The 18,121-nt window shown below is 40.2% G+C and overlaps 1 protein-coding gene across 1 annotated transcript in view; it reads right to left on the reverse strand.

The window, feature by feature from the left end:
- Positions 1 to 1,192: 1,192 nt before the first annotated feature.
- Positions 1,193 to 18,121, reverse strand: part of PCP4 (Purkinje cell protein 4) — a 104,381-nt gene continuing 87,452 nt past the window's right edge. The window contains exon 3 of the mRNA XM_054974716.1: positions 1,193 to 1,548. Within this exon, the coding sequence (XP_054830691.1) occupies positions 1,421 to 1,548 (128 nt within the window). The 3' untranslated portion in view covers positions 1,193 to 1,420. The remainder of the gene's footprint in view (positions 1,549 to 18,121) is intronic.

An 18,121-nucleotide genomic window follows, 5' to 3' on the forward strand; every position in this document is an offset into this window, starting at 1 on the left:
CAAAGCAAAACAGTGGCTTATCAGCTGGAACGAGTGAGGGGCAACTGTACTGAGTTGTGCTTTGTCTGCCATTCTGTCATAATATGGGAAAAGAACTTGCAGAGCTAAAAGCACAAGTGCCAGATACAAAACAGCTTGCAAAATTTTAATTCCACAAATTCCTTTTTAATGCATCAGCAGTGCAGCTCACATAACTCTGTTCCTCTAATGTCTTTACAATGTCCCAACCTGCTCTTACAATTTAAAGTTCTTGAACGTCTTGAAAATGATATTTTACATGTCATGTGTTTAATCTACACAGAGAGATTTCTTCTTGATTCAAAGCCCTACATGATTCTGATTTTATGCATGGTGCTCCCTTGGCCATAGAAGATTCCAGTTCAGCGCGCAGAGACACACAAAACTGCCTTATACTGGATCAGAACATTGGTCCTTCATGGTTAATATTTACTTAGACTGGCAGTGGATCTGTGTGATCTTAGGTAAAGGTCTTTCACGTCACTTACTACCCGATCCTTTAGTTGAAGATGCTGGAGATTGAACCAGAAACCTTCCACATGCCAAGCAGATGCTCTGCCACTGAGCTTCTCCCTTCAATAGAGTAGACAGCCTCCTTTTGTACATATGGAGCTTTGCCTCCTCTGAAGAAAGTGGAGAGCTTGTTAGGGCAGCAAAGTGCCATCTGTGTACTGAAGTTTCCATATATGTAAAAAATTGATATTGTGAGGTAATTCCGACTGGGAAATGTTTACTATTTCTTGGGGACAAACTGAATGTTGGATATTTTAAGAGGAAATGGGGAGGGCAGAATAAAAATCTAAAGTAAATAAAATAAACTGTTTTAGTGAAACCATATTATCCTCTAGAACATGAGACATTCTCTAGAACATGAGACATACACACACTCCACCCAGAATTAACTGTCTGTGATATTCTGAGTGTTCACCTCATTAGGAGAAAATATTGTCAATTGTCCCATATGGCTGGCATCTGGTCTCACCAAATGAGGTATGCTGAGAGGAGAATTTATGCTTTCATTTCTCAGCAAAGAGACAGAGAGAAGTTGTTAACATAAGGTGCTGTGCCTCCAAGCTTTAAGTGAAGAGGAAAATAGGCATCTGGGCTGTTTTAATTTATAGTGCTGGGCTTGCTGGATTGATATAACATGACAGATCAAGATTGACAGTTGAAGTAACTTCATCTTAACATTTTATTGGGACATCAAGTAAAATGGTTAGTTACAGAAGCAATGAGAATCGAAATATGTAGATATTATACCACGCAATAAACTTCATAGTTTTAATATCTTCCAATAGAGTTTTAAATAGTGAACATTTCTGTACATGCAACTAGGGGTTTTTTTGTATCTTCATTTCCTGTCAGACCAGGAAGAGGTGATGCTGAAACTGTGAGGTAGCTACTAAGACTGGGAGCCAGCCTTTTTCTTCTGGAATTTTCTGAACTGAGACTGTATTGCCACAGCAGCCTTCTCTGTCTCCGGCGCATCCATGTCTATATCAAAATCCTCTTGAACTTTCTTTTGCTCATCTGCAGAAAGATATAATAATTCCACAACAGATTAATACATGGCTTATGTGAAAATAGCATTTGACAATTTGTTAACAGTTGGTAAATGGTATATTGGAATTTGCTGTGTTTTATTGATAGATTCTAAGAAAAGCACCATTTTTAAATTGTATGGGAATTCTGCTTTGTAAATTGAAACCTAGCAACATCTTATTTGTTGCTTTAAGACCAGAATTGTATTTGTTTATTAAGGTAATGTTTTTATGACAAGCTACCATTAGTGACAAAGATAGCTGACTTTTAAAAAAAAAATAAAAATAAATAGGTGATTATCATTATTCATTGCTGAAATTAAAAATAAACCTTGTCAAGTCAGGGACTCAGACAAGGAAATGTGATGATCGGGCAAAACAAAAAAAGCATTTTTAAAATTCATCCAGTTTGTGGACATCACTGCTTCAGACAAGACAGGAAATGAAGATTTAAAAAAAAAAAACTAGAGGCCCACCACTGGTCAACACCTGGTTTTTTAAAAATTCAGTAATTAACAGATTGCAATGATGTTCTATGGCAACAATATACTAGGTCCAGGGTTTCATTTTGTAAAAAGACATGTCCTTTTCCTTGAGCAGTTATACGGGAATGTTTAAACTGCAGCTTTCCCCTTATAAAAGAACTATTTTTTAAAATGAAAGCTGGGAATGAGTAGATCATTCCAGTAGATTATTGTGCGATAGCCATTTGTCAATTACTGATTTTTTTTAAAGTCCGATTTTTTTTTTTAAAGCCTGGTGGCAGGGGGATGGGAATTACACAGGACAAGGCAAGGAAATGCGGGGGAAACAGCCATGTGGAGATGTTATTGCTGGACACTTTTAGTCTATTTCCTTAATTTTTTTGAAAGCAAGCATGAAACAGACTATGATACGAATAAGTAAAGGGGTGAATCATTGTTTTTCTCATAGTAAAGATTTTAAAATTAACTGGGCATATAGTAAGCCTTTGGGTTATTTTCCTGAAGAATGTATAAGGTTATTAAAAGTCTAGCAACCATGACTGGCTTTTTGAATCTTTCTAGGAATATCTTCATTCAGTTAGTATCAATCATTGCAGCACCACTAATATCAGCCTACCCACAAAGAGGTGGTATAGTGAAATTGTCATTGTGCCTGGCATATATATTAATTTTTCTCTTTGCCATTATCTTTGGTCACCCTGTTTTTTAGTCTTCTGTACTATTTCTGGCAGCACCTGGGAAAAGCAAAGCCAACTCCTATCCCCTTAATAGGCTCAAGAGCAATATAGCAATTAAACTACCAAAATTTAAGAACCAGCATTACCATGACATGAAGACATTTTGGTGTTATTGTGGGTAGTACATATTGGATAGTGCCTTTCGGTCATACATGAAAGGAGAAGTGTATATTTGCAAAGATATTCATGGAGCACTTTAAAAAGAAAACAAAAGATCAAAATTTCCTTGTTGAAAAAGAGGCTTGTATATATAGTCTAGTCAATTTCATATATCATTTGAATTTTATGAGACTGGGGGAAGCAAATGTTATTGGGAATTAGGAAAATGGAATGAACATTCCTCGTCCTTTAAAGATCCTTTCTCTAGTATGTTTGTACAATGGTGAAAGAACTTATACCCATAACAGAAGTAATGGAGGAATTACTCCTGTTTTACCATTAAAAATGTATATATTGTCGAAGGCTTTCACGGCCGGAGAACGATGGTTGTTGTGGGTTTTCCGGGCTGTATTGCCGTGGTCTTGGCATTGTAGTTCCTGACGTTTCGCCAGCAGCTGTGGCTGGCATCTTCAGAGGTGTAGCACCAAAAGACTTTTGGTGCTACACCTCTGAAGATGCCAGCCACAGCTGCTGGCGAAACGTCAGGAACTACAATGCCAAGACCACGGCAATACAGCCCGGAAAACCCACAACAACCAAAAATGTATATAAATCCTGTGGCGGGTGGTAAACAAACTTTTTAAGAGTGCTCGGAATAACAAGACCATTATGCCCGCATTATGCACATTCATTTATTTTGTACCACCATTAATATCTATTTTCAGTTTTAGTATCTTTATTGCTTATTAACTTAGTTTTTAACCCCTTAATTTCTTCATTTTTTTCCTAACCCAGCACCCTGTCCTTCCTTCACATGTAAGGAAACTCAAGATGTTTCAGGTCCATCAAGACATTTCACTACCACAGCACTTTTAGTTTGTTCAAAAACTTGGACACTCAAAATCAATCCCCATATAAGCAGCAGAAATCTGATAGTGCCAAATAATAACAGTGTGTGTGTGTGGCTAGGTCCACTAAAATAAAGATTTCATTCAGTGACAATTCATCTGAGCTTATAAGTTAATTTTCATTGTGTAGGATATGGTTTTAAAATATTTATTTGGAAATAAAATTGTTAGTTGTTTAGACAACAATCACAACATACATGTAGATGCCAAAGGAAAGCACCATGGAAATCATTAGCTACATCAGTTGACCCAATCAGCTCTCCCTATTTCAACACTCATTCCAAATGCTTTAGCTGCAGAAGTGACTTAACTATTCAGTCCTGTTGCACAACAAATCTGTTAGCTACATAATGTGTTTCTGCACAGCACAATCAATAAAAAGGGTAGGATAGATACTGAGTAAGCTTCTGAGATATGCTGTGCAAATGTAATTACGCACTACCATGCCTTCAGCTAATATTTTGATTTAGTTTTTTTTTTTATTAAATTTTTTATTGAACATTTGTTGCAACATATCATTTACAATCAAAAACATCTTTCAAGTCAAGTCAAAAATCCAGTATACAATACATTATAAACCTTATTTTTTAAAGAATATCATTGATGCATCCTTATGACAACTCAGTTATGCAGACAGGTTAATAGAACGAAAGGTAACCATTATTTGTGACAACTTGTAATATTTTTGAGTTGGGTTGTAAATCGTGTTTTTCTATATATTCCAAAAAAGGAAGCCATTTGTCAATAAAACCGGTATTTTCTGTAAATTGTTCTGCATTTTGTATATCGTTACTTATTTTTTCTAAAATAAAATGGTTCCAAATTTTGGAAAACCAAGTCTCAATTGTTGGTGGTCTCTTTGATTTCCAAACTGTCGCGATAGCACTTTTGGCAGCAATAAAGAGTGAAGCAGCGAGTTCCTTTCTAATCTTGGGAATGTACAGATTTCCCCATAGGTCTAAAAAAATCAGTTTCGGATCAAAAGGAATTTTATAAGTAGTGATATCTTTAATTTTCATTAACACCTCCTCCCAAAATTGCCTTACTATTTTACATTCCCACCAGCAGTGAGCAAATGTTCCCTCCTCACCGCAGTTTTTCCAACATTTAGGGGACGATCTAGTTGATATCAGTGCTAGCTTTTTGGGGGTTAGGTACCATCTGTGTATCACTTTAAATGTTTGGAGTTTAGTTACAATGACTTTTGAATTAAATATGCCGGATGACCATATATCCTTCCAAACCTCTGCGGACTTTTCAATGGAACAGTCCTTGCTCCAGCTGTTTTGGCAGCTAAGATGTTTATTCTCCACTGTGTTTAACAATATTTTGTACAATTTAGCTATCATCCCTTTTTTTTGATATGAAGGTGAGTTTAGTATATGTTCAAAGTCTGTCAGAGGTTCTTTCATGATGTTTCTTAGTTTTATTATTTCTGTCATGTGTGAGAGTTGTAGGTAACTAAACCATTGTAATTTTTTTCCTAGTTTTTTCTCTATTTCTATCTTCTCTATTAGCCCTGACTGTGTGGCGATATCAATTAGCCTAGTAACCTTTGCTTGTCGCAGACTTAGGATGAGTGACTGATTCCACCCCGGTGAGAACTATTCTTGATTTATAAATGTCGAAATCTGGACAGTTTTGGAATAATTTTGATTTTAAATTGGTCCCACGTCTTCAATATAGACGATATCATAAAACTATTTTTGGTACCTTGTGGTCTATTATTTGTTTTATTCCAAATTATGTCTGTGAGGTCCCAGTGTTGTAGATGGGATTGTGATATCTTAATCCAATCCGGCGAAACGGAGTTGGATGTTATTTGTAGGAGATTGACCAGTCTTGCTGCTGATTGATATAAAAATAAATCCGGGTAATTGAAACCTCCACTTGTTGCTTTCCTTCTCATGGTTTTAAAGGCAATTCTCGGGTGCTTGTTTTGCCATAAGAATTTATTAAGCAGTATTTGCCATTGTGCTATTAATGATCTGTTTATAGTGAGAGGGATCGCTCTGAACATATAGAGAAATTTTGGTAAAATAAAAGCCTTTATTAAATGAAATCTTTCGTACCACGTGAGTTTTAATTTATTCCAATTTGCAATGTCTGATTTAATTTGGTTCGTTAATTTGAGGTGATTTAATTTTACCAATTCATTCAAATTCGGAGAGACATTAACACCCAAGTAGGTTAGGTGTGACGGGGACCACTGGAAACTATACAATTTATTTATTTGTTGGGTCATTTTGTTATGGGTGTTAATAGTGAGATAGTAGGATTTTGTTTGATTGATTATTAATCCTGATATTGCTCCAAAATTTACAAGTAGAGATGCGAGGTGGGACAACGAGATTAATGGTTCAGTCAAGTAGAGCAACATGTCATCCGCAAACAAACTGATTTTGTATTCTGTGGGGCCAACCTTTATTCCCTTTATATGATTATTTTCTCTCAAAGCAGCTGCGAAGGGTTCTAGGGCAAGCGCAAATAATAAGGGTGATAAGGGGCAACCTTGTCTTGTGCCTCTTTTAATGTATATGTTTTCTGAGTACCTAGCGTTCATCTTGATGTTTGCTATTGGTTGATGATAAATCGCATTAATTATATTTAGAAATTTTTCTCCAAATTCCATGTGTGACAGTGTTTGTATGAGATATGGTAGTTCTACCGAATCGAAAGCTTTTTCGACGTCTAGTGATTTGATTTACTTTTCAAGTCAGAACTGAAATGCATGATGGCAATACTAGTAAATGAAAAGCACTCACCATCCCTCCAAAGAAATGAATACCAAATAGTCTTTTGCTTGTGCCTGTGTAAGACAGCTTAAATACATGTATCATGATTTCCTATCAAGATCATGTATAATTGTCTAGTAACCTAAGAAAAAAAAAGATTAAAAAATAACTTCTTCCTACTAAACTGTAGATGACCACATGGACAAAAGATCACCAATCTGAACTCTCTTTAACTTGATGTTTACTTTGGCAATGCAGTGTTCTTCATGAAAAATAAAGTTGAGATGTACAGTTGCATTGCTCTGCTACAAGATTAAAATGTTCTTTCAGTTCAAGCCTATGAAGTCTCTGATAGATCTTTTCTTCCCAGTTATACTAATGAGAGAGCAGGGATATTATTTTTGACACAAGGTAAGTTCTGTATATCAGAAGAAATATAATGAGAAAGGAAAAAGTAATAAAATCAACGTATATTTCATTTTAAACCAATATACTCTACAAATATATGGATTTTTCCCTTGAACAATTGAAATGGCTGACAAATGTTTAGCTTTTAAAATGCTAATAGCAGAGCTGTTTAATCAGAAGTTTATTACTACTATTTGCTGTTACATCAGAAACGTTAATATGTTCTGAGTTATAGGCTGGATTTTACCATCACAATACTTTAGGATCACTTGTGGGGATGAGATGGAAACAAATACAGACATCTGGACAATCCCATTGTCTCTCCTTTAAAATAAAAATCACATAGGACTGAAAAAACCCTTAAGGACATATGTTGATGTTACTAAAACACTTTCAAACTGAAAGCATGCTCCATGAAATGAATTAAAAATAAGTACATCAATCAGCATACTGAGAAAGCTGAGAAAAGAGTGCGTGCTATATATAGCACTAGCTGCAAGAGGAACTATCAGCAGAAAGTTTCACATTTTGCATACAAGCCAAAGAAGATTTGTGTGATGCCTCTGACTTCAGTAAGGCCAATGATGAAGTTTCAGAGGACCACCATCATGTGCCAACATAAAACAATTAGCTGCTAATGAAAAAGTAGGTTAAATCTTTATATTCTATTTTACTGTGATACCCCACATATGGAACCAACAATAGTGATGCCACTTTGCTTTCCATAAATATATTAAGGGGTGTAATTCGACACATAATTAAATATTAAGTAGACAATTACTGATGGACATTAGCCAATATGATGATTCTCCAATTTGTTAATTTTCATATCTTTCAAAAATGTTGGCTTTACTTCATAACCAAAGAGTTACTCCATCTAGACCTTTTCCCAGTAGAGTTCCTTTCCAAACAGTGGACATCATGGAAAATTACTGTACAGCACAATTCTTAGTATCTTTTTCCTCTGATGATTAAAATATGGTTATTTCCATTCCTCACTTTCTATTAACAGTATTTTCATTTTGCCACAGTAGGTAAAAGACTGTCCTCACACAGGAGGCTTTATCCACCCTTGTGCAGATAGTTCCCAGCAGAAAAGAGGGGGGTGGGGGAATACTAGCCTGGGAATGATATACGTGTCTATGCTTTTGCGGTGCTTTATTCTTGACAGTGCCAATCGTAAGATAGCCATTGTAAGATCATGATACTAGACTCTTTTAATAAAGCTTTACAGCCCTTGTGGAGTCTTTTGAAAAGTGTCTTGGCAGATCATTACAATGGAAGATTTAATTACCCTGATATCTGATCGAAGGTCTAATAAATTCCTGATTTATCTTGCTGACATCTTCATCTTCCAGGAAGTGGAGAAGATGGTCTGCTATCTTGGATCTGATTCTCACAAACAAGGAAGAAATGGTTGATGAGGTAAAAATAGTAACAAGTTGGTAAAATGTCATTTGCGTCCTACTACTGTTAGCTAGATTTGTAACTGGTTGACAGATCGCACCCCAAGAGTGCTTGTAAGTGGTTCCTCATCTTCTTGGAGAGAAGTGACGAGTGGAGTGCCTCAGGGATCTGTCTCAGGCCTTGTGTTGTTCAGCATCTTTATAAATGACCTTGTAAATTTCCACATGCACACTTACACTGAGTAAGTGTAATCTGTGAGGATAAGATCCAGTTTGGACCTCTTTAATTCTCTTTAATTTGAGGGAGTCGAAAAAAAGAGGTGTGTGTTTACTTTTTTTCTGTGCTACATAAATGCTCTGTTTCTGTGGACTTTTTGGGGAAAGAAGGCAAGTCAGTTGATTGGCTGCGGACACTTTCAAGGTTTTTGGTTTGGTTTTTTTTAAGATACCAACTTTGCAACGTTGTTGTATTTAAATTTTAAAAGAAAGCACCCAAAAATGGACTAAAAGCACAGGCAACATAGAAGATAACTTTAAAATATGAAGTGGGATTCAGGGCTCTCTACAGAGTTTTTCTGTTAGCCATATTGCAGTGTTCCCCCCCCCCATCAGCTAAAGGTGGGCATGAACCAGGAAAAAAACAAACCGTGCGGTTTGCGGTTCGTCCTATTTCATAAACCAGGAACCATGAACTCACACCACCACTGGGCACTCCATTCTCCTGCTGCAAGAGGGACCAGGGGATCCCCTGGCTGCTCTTGCAGCAGGTGAAGGGAACAGCGGGACTGTGGGCTTAAGCTGGCAGCCCCACCACCAGGTGCTCCATTCACCCACTGCAGGAGCGGCCAGGGGATCCCCTGGTCACACTCACAGCAGTCAAAGAGAACAGTGGGGTTGCAGGCTTAAGCCCGCAGCCCTGCTGCTGCCAGCGCTCCATTCGGCCACTGCAGGAGCAGCCAGGGGATCCCCTGGTCATTCTTGCAGAGGTCAAAGGGAACAGTGGGACTGCTGGCTTAAGCTCACAGCTCCACTGCCACCGGCACTGCTCAGTGGCACGCAGCGCCGGATCTAGGGTTGCCCATGCCCGGGGCAACCTTTGCTGGGCTGCTTTGTGCTGCTCACGCTGCTCCATGCGGGGCGAAGCAGGGGCAGCATGCGGGGCTGGGAAGCCGCCACGCCATTCGCCTCCCTGCAGGCGAATGGCGCAGGTGGCCTCGCAGCTCTCCACACTGCTTTTGCCTGCCGTGCAGGGCAGGGGGCAACCGGCTTGCCGTGCACCCCCTGCCCTACAGGGCAGGCAAAAGCAACGCAGGGGGCTGCGAGGCAGCCCGCGCCATTCGCCGGCCCTGCAGGACGGGGTGGCCGGCTTGCCGGGCACCCCCTGCCTTGCAGGGCAGGCAAAAGGCAGCATGGCCACCCGCGCTGCTTTTTGCCTGCCCCGTAAGACAGGGGGCGGCCGGCTTGCCACACACCCCCTGCCCTGCTGGGCAGGCAAAAGGCAGTGTGGGTGGCTCCACAGCCCCCCACGCTGCCTTTTGCCTACCCTGCAGGACAGGGGGTGCGCGGCAAGCCGGCCGCCCCCTGTCCTGCGGGGCAGGTGAAAGGCAGCGCGGGGGGCTGCAAGGCTGCCCGTGTTGCTGCCTGCGCCCTCTGGCAGCCGGCCCCTGCTCCCGGCACCCCCTCCCTGGTGGCACCGGGGGCAGACTACCCCCCTGCCCCCCCCGTCGATCTGGCCCTGGTGGCACGGAAAGGGGCATTTTACCCCCGCACAAACCAAATGAACTGGCAAAGCTGTTCATGGAAGTTTGTGAAAATAGGGCTTCCACAAACTGCAGATTCGTGAAACATGAACCAGCCTGATTTGTGACAAATTTTAGTTTGTTTTGTGGTTCGTGCCTATCTCTACTATCAGCTCCAAGGTTTGGGGGGTTTTTTTTAGGCATCTTTTTTTAAAGGCAACATAGCTGTTTAATTTTTTAAAAAATCTGAGGGGAAGACACTGTTCAACAAATCAAGACACAAGGGGATAAAGTGGAGGGCAAAAGGCAGGCCTCACACTGAAGAAAGCATTCTGCACTGCAAAAATGTTGCAGTTTGATTTTGCTCGGGGGGCGGGGAAATCCAAGTATGTGCACAGAGAAAAAAGCAGCAGAAAGCCAAAGATGAGTTCTGTGGCACATATAGTCTTTCTCCATGCAGAACACAGAAAGTCTGGGTATCAGTTTGGAGGCTGAATCAGTATTTTGTCCATGTGCACAGAACTCTGGAGAAAAAAATAATGTAGTATGGGGACAGAACCAATGAAAAAGTCCCAGATGTAAAATATCTTGGATGAAGGAATAGAGAGGATAATTAAATTTGCAGATGATACTAAATTGGGAGGGGCAAATACAGTAGAAGATATAATCAAGATTCAGGATGATCTAGACAGGCTGAAAAACTGGGCTAAAACTAGCAAAATGAATTGCAAGAATGATAAATATAAAATTCTGTATTTAGGTAGGAAAAATCAAAGGCATAATTATAGGATGGGGGAGATTTGTCTTGTCAGCAGTACATGTGAAAATGATCTAGAGGACTTAGTAGATCATACACTGAACATGAGTCAGCAGTGTGATGCAATTGCTAAAAAGGCCAATGTGATTTTGTGCTATATCAATGAAGTATGCCCTGACCTGGATAGCCAGGTGAGCCTGATCTCATCAGATCTCAGAAGATAAGCAGGGTCAGCCTTGGTTAGCAATTGGATGAGAGACCTCCAATGATGATCAGGGTTACAGAGGCAGACAATGGCAAACCACCTCTGTTAGTCTCTTGCCATGAAAACCCCACCGGGGGTCACCATAAGTTAGCTATGACTTGAGGGCAGTCTCCACCACCAACGGAAGTATAGTGTCCAGATCACACGAAGTGATGGCATAACTTTACTCTGCTCTGGTTAGACCTCACTTGGAGTACTGTGGTCAGTTTTGGGCACCACAGTTCAAGGATGTTGACAAGCTGGAACATGTACAAAGGAAGGCAACAAAGATGGTGAGGGGTATGGAGACCAAGTCTTAAGATGAAAGAGTGAAGGAGCTGGGTATATTTAGCTTGGAGAGGAGTCAACTGAGAGGTGTTATGGTAGCCCTGTTCAACTATTTGAAGGTCTGTCAGGTAGAGTATAGAGCGGAGTTGTTTTCTGTTGCCCTAAAGGGTCAGATCAGAACCAACATTCTAAAATTAAATCAAAAGAGTTTTCAGCTAAACATTAGGAAGAACTTCTTGACAGATTGGCTGTTCAGTGGAACAGGCTTCTTCAGTAGGTGATGAGCTTTCCTTCTTTGGAGGTTTTTAAGACAAGACTAGAGAAGGAGGGCATGAAGGAAAAGGGAGGGCATGAAGAGATGGGCCAATGCTAAGATCTCATGGCCCTTTCTTACGTGCCCAAGGTAATACTGATCACCACTTTGAGGTCAGGAAGGAATTTTCCTCTAGGCCAGATTAGTTGGGGATCCTGGAGGTTTTTGGCTTTGTATGGGCATAGAGCAGTGGTGTCTGGGGGAGTGACGGGGAAGTAACTGTGAATCTCCTGCTTTGTTCAGGGGGTTGGACTAGATGATCCTAAGGATTACTTCCAGCTCTACATTTCTATGATTTTCCATGCTCCCCAGAGAATGCCAGAGGGTGCCATAGAGACTTTCTCCATGTTAACATGCATAGAATTCCAGCATAAAATCCATTTTTTAAAACCTGTTGGGACAGAACTAACAGTTCCCAAGGGGCTTAGGAAATAAAAACCCTTTGGCCTAACACCAGAAAATTAATAAATTTGGTGTCATGGAGCTATGTGGAAGAGAATTCCACAGATGAGGCACTGTAGTAGAAAAATCTGTCTCCCTCATGTCTGCATACAGCATTTGTGAACGCAAGGGCCTCAAAATAGGGCCTCAGATGACAACCTCATTCAGGCAGGTTCATGTAGGAGCACATACTTCTTCAACAACCTTGTTCCCCAGTTATTTAAAGCTTGCAAGCATCTGTATTTTGATTTGGTCTCAGAAATTGCTAGGTTACCAGTAAAGATCTTTATGCATCAGTGAGATATGTTGTCTGCAATAGGGGGTGAAAATGTTCAGTCATTTGGAATACTGGTAGGAAGCATTGCTGTTCCTCTAATTTGGCATCATGTAGCCAAATTTTATTGGCTTTGTGATATTACTCAGATGTCTGTTTAGAGTGAGCATAACATATCCTGCTCTTACTCTGATTTTGCTTTGTGACCTTGTAAAATAGCTAGATCTGATTGACTATATGACATGCCATCATTACATTATGATACCTGATTTGCTGTGGTCATCTTAGGAATAAAAAACTTTGTTTAATAATATAAACTGGCGAAAGAAGCAACCGTGAATATGTGTTATACCCTGCAAAAAAAAGAGGTAAACTTTTTATACACCTTAATCCCTGTTTGCTTCAAAATATACTTTTGCAAAAATTCAGTATAATGCCATTAAATACTCATGTGCTATGATTCTGCAAGTATTCAGAACTAGTTCAGTATGGTTTGTTAATAGCTGAGCAAACTTTGGGAAAGCTGTATGCCAACTGATTCAGTCTAACTTGAAGTTAAATTGATGTGCTCATTTGGAGTGTCTCTGTAAATATCAACTTTTAAATTAAATTAATTTAAATCTTATCAAGAGAGAAAGGCACTCAGAAAATTAAGAATTCCAATAACTGATTCTTTTAATTTCTGTGGAAATCAGAAGCAAAATATATTTGTGAACCTGAGAACGTAAGAAGATTCCTGCTGATGTAGTACTCTTCAGAAGGAAGATTCCTGAAGACCTAGGACTTCATTAGCACAACCTCTTGTTTCCAACATGGACCAAGTAGATGCCTCCAATAAAATTGCAAGTCATGCATAAAGGCAACACTCTTCCCCATTATTTGTCCCACAACTAACTGGTATTCAAAGTAATGCTTTCTCTTAATACTATAGCTCTTGTTAGCTATCATGGCTAATAATGATTTACAGAGTTTCAGCATGAATCCCAAGTAAAATTACACCATTCTAAGTAGAGATGGGCACAGTCCAGAAAACAGACCAAAATTCTGCATGGTCCAGCCGAGTTCGTGGTTTGCGAACACACAGTTCGTTAACTCACCTTTTTCACGAATTTTGGTCACCTGGGCCAGTCTACTGTTCCGTTGTCCGTGAGTCCAGACATCCTGGCATTGATCTATCAATTCCCTAGGCAATGGAGGGCACATTCGCAGATCTTTAGGGGCCCTTAAAAACTTAATAGGCAGCTCTGCCTGGGGAGCAAAGAGCTTCCAGTCTGTTAGGGAGGGCGGGGATGTTCTGCAGCCAATCTTAGCCCTCAAAACCTTGATAGGCAGTTCTGCCTGCCAAGCAAAGAGCCCCCATTCTGCAGGGGAGGGTGGGACATTCTGTAGCCAGTATGCAAGCAAAGAGCAAGGATTAATTCCTTAGACAATGCCTGAGAATGTGTCTGCGTAGTGAGTGAGGGGGCTCTTCCCCCACCCTTTTGTTTCATTTTGCCTCATTGCAACTTTTTGGTGCTGCTAGCCAATGCAAGCCAATTGGCATTTGTGACTCCAGTATCTACTGGAAGTTTCCTGGGGGTGGCCACTTTGGGGGTCTGAACATGGATGTCCGAAATGCAATCTTGACCTCACTTGGAGGGTGGCTGGAGGAGAGGCTGCTGAAGATTCTCTGCAAGTTTGGGCTCTCTGGGTTTGAAGGGGGCGGAGCCAGGGCCCCCAGAAATGACGGACCACAGATCGACGAAACGGTCCGCAAACTGGACTGGTCCATGAAAAGTTCGTGGTCCGTGGTCGATGAAAATCGATGGACCACGGGACAGTGGTCCATGTGGTTTTCCCAGTCCATGCCCTCCTCTAGTTCTAAGCCCATTAATTTCAATGGATTTCAAAGGGTGTAACTCTGTTTAGGATTGCACTTAGCCATGTAGGGAGAAATCATAAGAGAGTTTATTTGGAAGTTAACCTTCCTATTTTATTTAGTGGTATTTACTCCCAGTAAGGTGTTCATGAGATTGCAGCCTTATTAACCTATCCTCCACCCATTTGTTTAATCTGCTTTTAAAACCACCTAAACCAGTAGCCATCATTACATACTGAGATAAGAAATTCCATAAATTCATTGTATGTTTCTTTTGTCTGTCCTAAATCTACAGTCCACTGCTAGGATATCTCTACATTTTTGTATTCTGTATACAGATCTATGACATGATTTTTGGAATGAATGACAAAAGCCATATACAATATTCTGAATGAGGGCACAGAATAGACCTGCGTCCCAGCCATTTTGAGGCTGCAGGCACCTTTGGAATTCTGACTCAGGGTGATGGGCACAACCACAAAATGGCTACCACAGAATCCAGAGACAACCACAAAATGTCAAAGTGAGGTTACGCTTAACTCTGAAAGTAATTCTCCAACGTTTTCAGGCAGAAGCTCTGCTTAACAAGTTGTCTTTTCAGATGAGCTTATTGTTTAAAAATATTTTCTTGCATACACACAGCTTACCTTCAGTCATGCAGTGAAGTTTGTTATGCTATGGTGGCAGCTGCTGCCAAAGTAGTGTTTTTAAAATCTGCACAGATGATCAGATCAATGACCAGTCAGAAGTCCTGCTGGGCAAAAGGCCCACCTGCCCCCACTCACTTTCTAAAAATACTTGGCAGGTGCCAAGAAAGATGCTGGTGGGTGCCCTGACACCCACAGGCACCATGTTGAGGAACCTTAACACAGACTATATAAAGGCATTATGAGAGTGGCCATTTTATTTTCAATCCCATTTTTACAAATCTCTGGCATGGAATTTGCATTTTTTTGTACTGCTACTGCATATGGAATAGATGTTGAACTTTCTACCATAACCCCAAGAACTTACCTGGATCCCTGTTTGGATTCCACCAATGTATCTAGGAAGCCCACACAGATACATCTCTGTTTGCCCTCATGAGTGTCACTTTACATTAAATTTCTTCCCATTGTAATTTTGTTGCCCTTTTGCCCAGATCAGCATTAATCCTTCAGAGATTTCTTGATAGTCTGCTTAGGTTTTCACTCTCCTGAATCATTTAGTGTCATCTGTAAACTTGCTCCCTGCTTACCTCTGACTCTTTTGTCAGACAGAGTCCCTGGGGAATTGCCAGTCTATTTTGTTTTGCCTGCTATTTAAACAGACCCTTGTCTTTTTTCTTGACCTATTTTGGTCATGCCTGTGTATGAATACTCAAGGCCATGACACACATTTCTTTCAGCTCCCCATCTAGTGTTTTTTTTTTGTGGGGGGGGAGCACTCAGATTAAATTTACAAGGTGCAGTAAGAAGGTCTTGCCCTGCCTTCAGCTCTGAGGGGGCGGGGAGAGATGGATATATTAAAAAGGAGGGTACTTTCTTTGCATTCCACAGAGATTAATATACAGAGAGTTATATGTGGAGAAAATGGTTTATTTAATCTCCAAACCTTTTAGTTAATCATAAATCAACATTGGCTAGCATTTTAACCATGGACTGAATCCAAAGCATAGTAAAAGAAACAGAACATCCCCTCTATAAAGTATGCCTTTTCAGGAGCAATCCTGAAAACTGGCATCCATGTTAACAAAGATCACAGAGAAGGCACTGGTAGTGGATTCCAGCCATGGCCATAGTATATAGGGTGCCCATTGCACTACATCAGTTTTGCATATAACATAGAATGGTGTGTGGACCAGCCCTCACATTATAGCTCCAGTTGAGTCCAGTGTCACATACAAGCTCTTTTCAGTGATCTCTGTAATGTGTGATCTCTGTAATGTGCAGTTTACCTTTGACTGCAGGTAACAAAGGAACTGAGTTGCACAAACCACAACTGAGGAACTTCTTTCTATTTTTGATAGTGACACAAGAGCTTCTAAAGCAGGCTTCCAAATAGCCACTCACCTAGAGTGAGCATAAATTGCCCACTGGTGAACAAGCATGTCCCCCAGAGAATCTGACTCTGTGACTCTAAGGGTACCTGGTAGACACCCCCCTCCTCCTTTTTCTTCCTTCTCCCTCTGTTTGTTGTGGGGTAGTGATAAAACTTTGACTCTGTACTATTATCACCGTTCTGAGATCATTTCAATTATGGATCATTCAAATTGTTTATGTATGAATGTTTATATCATAATGTTGTTCACTGCCCTGAGCCATGTGTATTCAGGGGTAGGGCAGGCTATAAATTGAAATTATATATAAATAAATACATACAATTACAAAAGACAACTGTCTGTGCTTACTAGAGCTCCTACGTAGCAGTTTGTCTGTGTGGGAGAGACTAACAATTTTATTCCTTGAAAAAGCAAATCATGTCTCCTCTTTGATTTTCTGCCTAAAGAGAACTCTCAGTGGGGAATTATTGTTTGTTGCTCCCAATCAATTAGATCCTTGGCTTAGTATGGCTCTTGTCTGCCGATTCAATCTCTTTCTTCTGAGTAGTACTATCAGGTGGTTATGGTAATGTGTGAACTTGCCTTAAATTGGTGTTTTTAATGCAGTAATTACAGGTTCAAAATGGTTGGAAGAAAATAATTGCTTCAGCTGTAAAAAACAAAGTTAGGCTGCCTTTATTTATTGTATTTTTAAAAGACAACAAGTTTGCAGTCCTGTTTGTCTCTTGCAAATAGGCAAGGAGAGCTATTTCGTTGGGGGGCACTTTGGCGAGTTTTTTGTCTGCTTCTCTGTCTGCCTCAGCTACATAGCCCAGTCTCCTTATTTACTCAAATATATTATGGAATCTGGGAGCAGATCTGGGGCTAATCTTTTGTAATTCCTCAAGTGATGCAGAAAGAGAAGGCAGGGCTACAAGGAAACCATTAGAGAAGTCCAAATGCACTGAAATATTGACAATAAGAACCAATGTATTTAAATGGAGGAATGAGATTTGGAGCTGGGTAATCTTTTCCTAATCTACCTCCTGCCATTTTTCTTCTGAGAATGGATGTTAGTACTCAAGCTCTATGCCAGTGCCTGGTTTCTATGGGAAACCTGGAACCTCTTCCCCTCCAGCAGATCCTGTGCCATTGTACTATGGGTAATTATTGAATTACTGTTCCCCAATCTGTAGTTAAGGCCTGATTTTGGTATGATTGCAGGAATGATATTTTTAAATGAGCTGAATGAGTAGTCTGTAGGAGCAATCTTAGGTAGGTCTGCTCAGAAGTCAGTCCATTTTATTCAGTGGAACTTTCTTCTAGGAAAGCATCATTAGAATTGCAGCCTATGTTATGTGTGCATAAATATGTTATCTTGATTGGAAAGCTTGCCAAAGCTTCCATTTCTTTTTCTCTTCCCAGTTTTAATGTATTCCAGAAGAAGTACTAAGTATCAGTAGTTTTCATCTAGCCTGTGTCTTGGTATACGGCAAATAAGGAATAAATGTTCTTCCTCAAAATGGTAGCAGATAACCCTTATATGCTGGCACATACAGGTATTCATTGTGAAGCATAAAGTGTGAGGGGATTACAATTAATAGGTTCTCTGAAAGGCTGATGCATGAATCAAAAAGGACACCATGTCCTTCTCAGCTGCTTGCTCATTACTTGCAGAGAATTGTTGCACTGCTTGTCCAGTTCCTGGGCATCAATACCAGAGCTCTGTAGGGATTTCTCTTGTCTGACTTTTTTATCTATATTTATTGAGTGGGTGCTGATGGTATAGGATAATGTAATTTCCAGTCCTTTTTAAACAGCTAAGATTCATGAGTGAGATCAGGCACCCT

Source organism: Eublepharis macularius, chromosome 3 (assembly GCF_028583425.1).
Source record: "Eublepharis macularius isolate TG4126 chromosome 3, MPM_Emac_v1.0, whole genome shotgun sequence".
In the NCBI taxonomy this organism is placed as follows: Eukaryota; Metazoa; Chordata; class Lepidosauria; order Squamata; family Eublepharidae; genus Eublepharis; species Eublepharis macularius.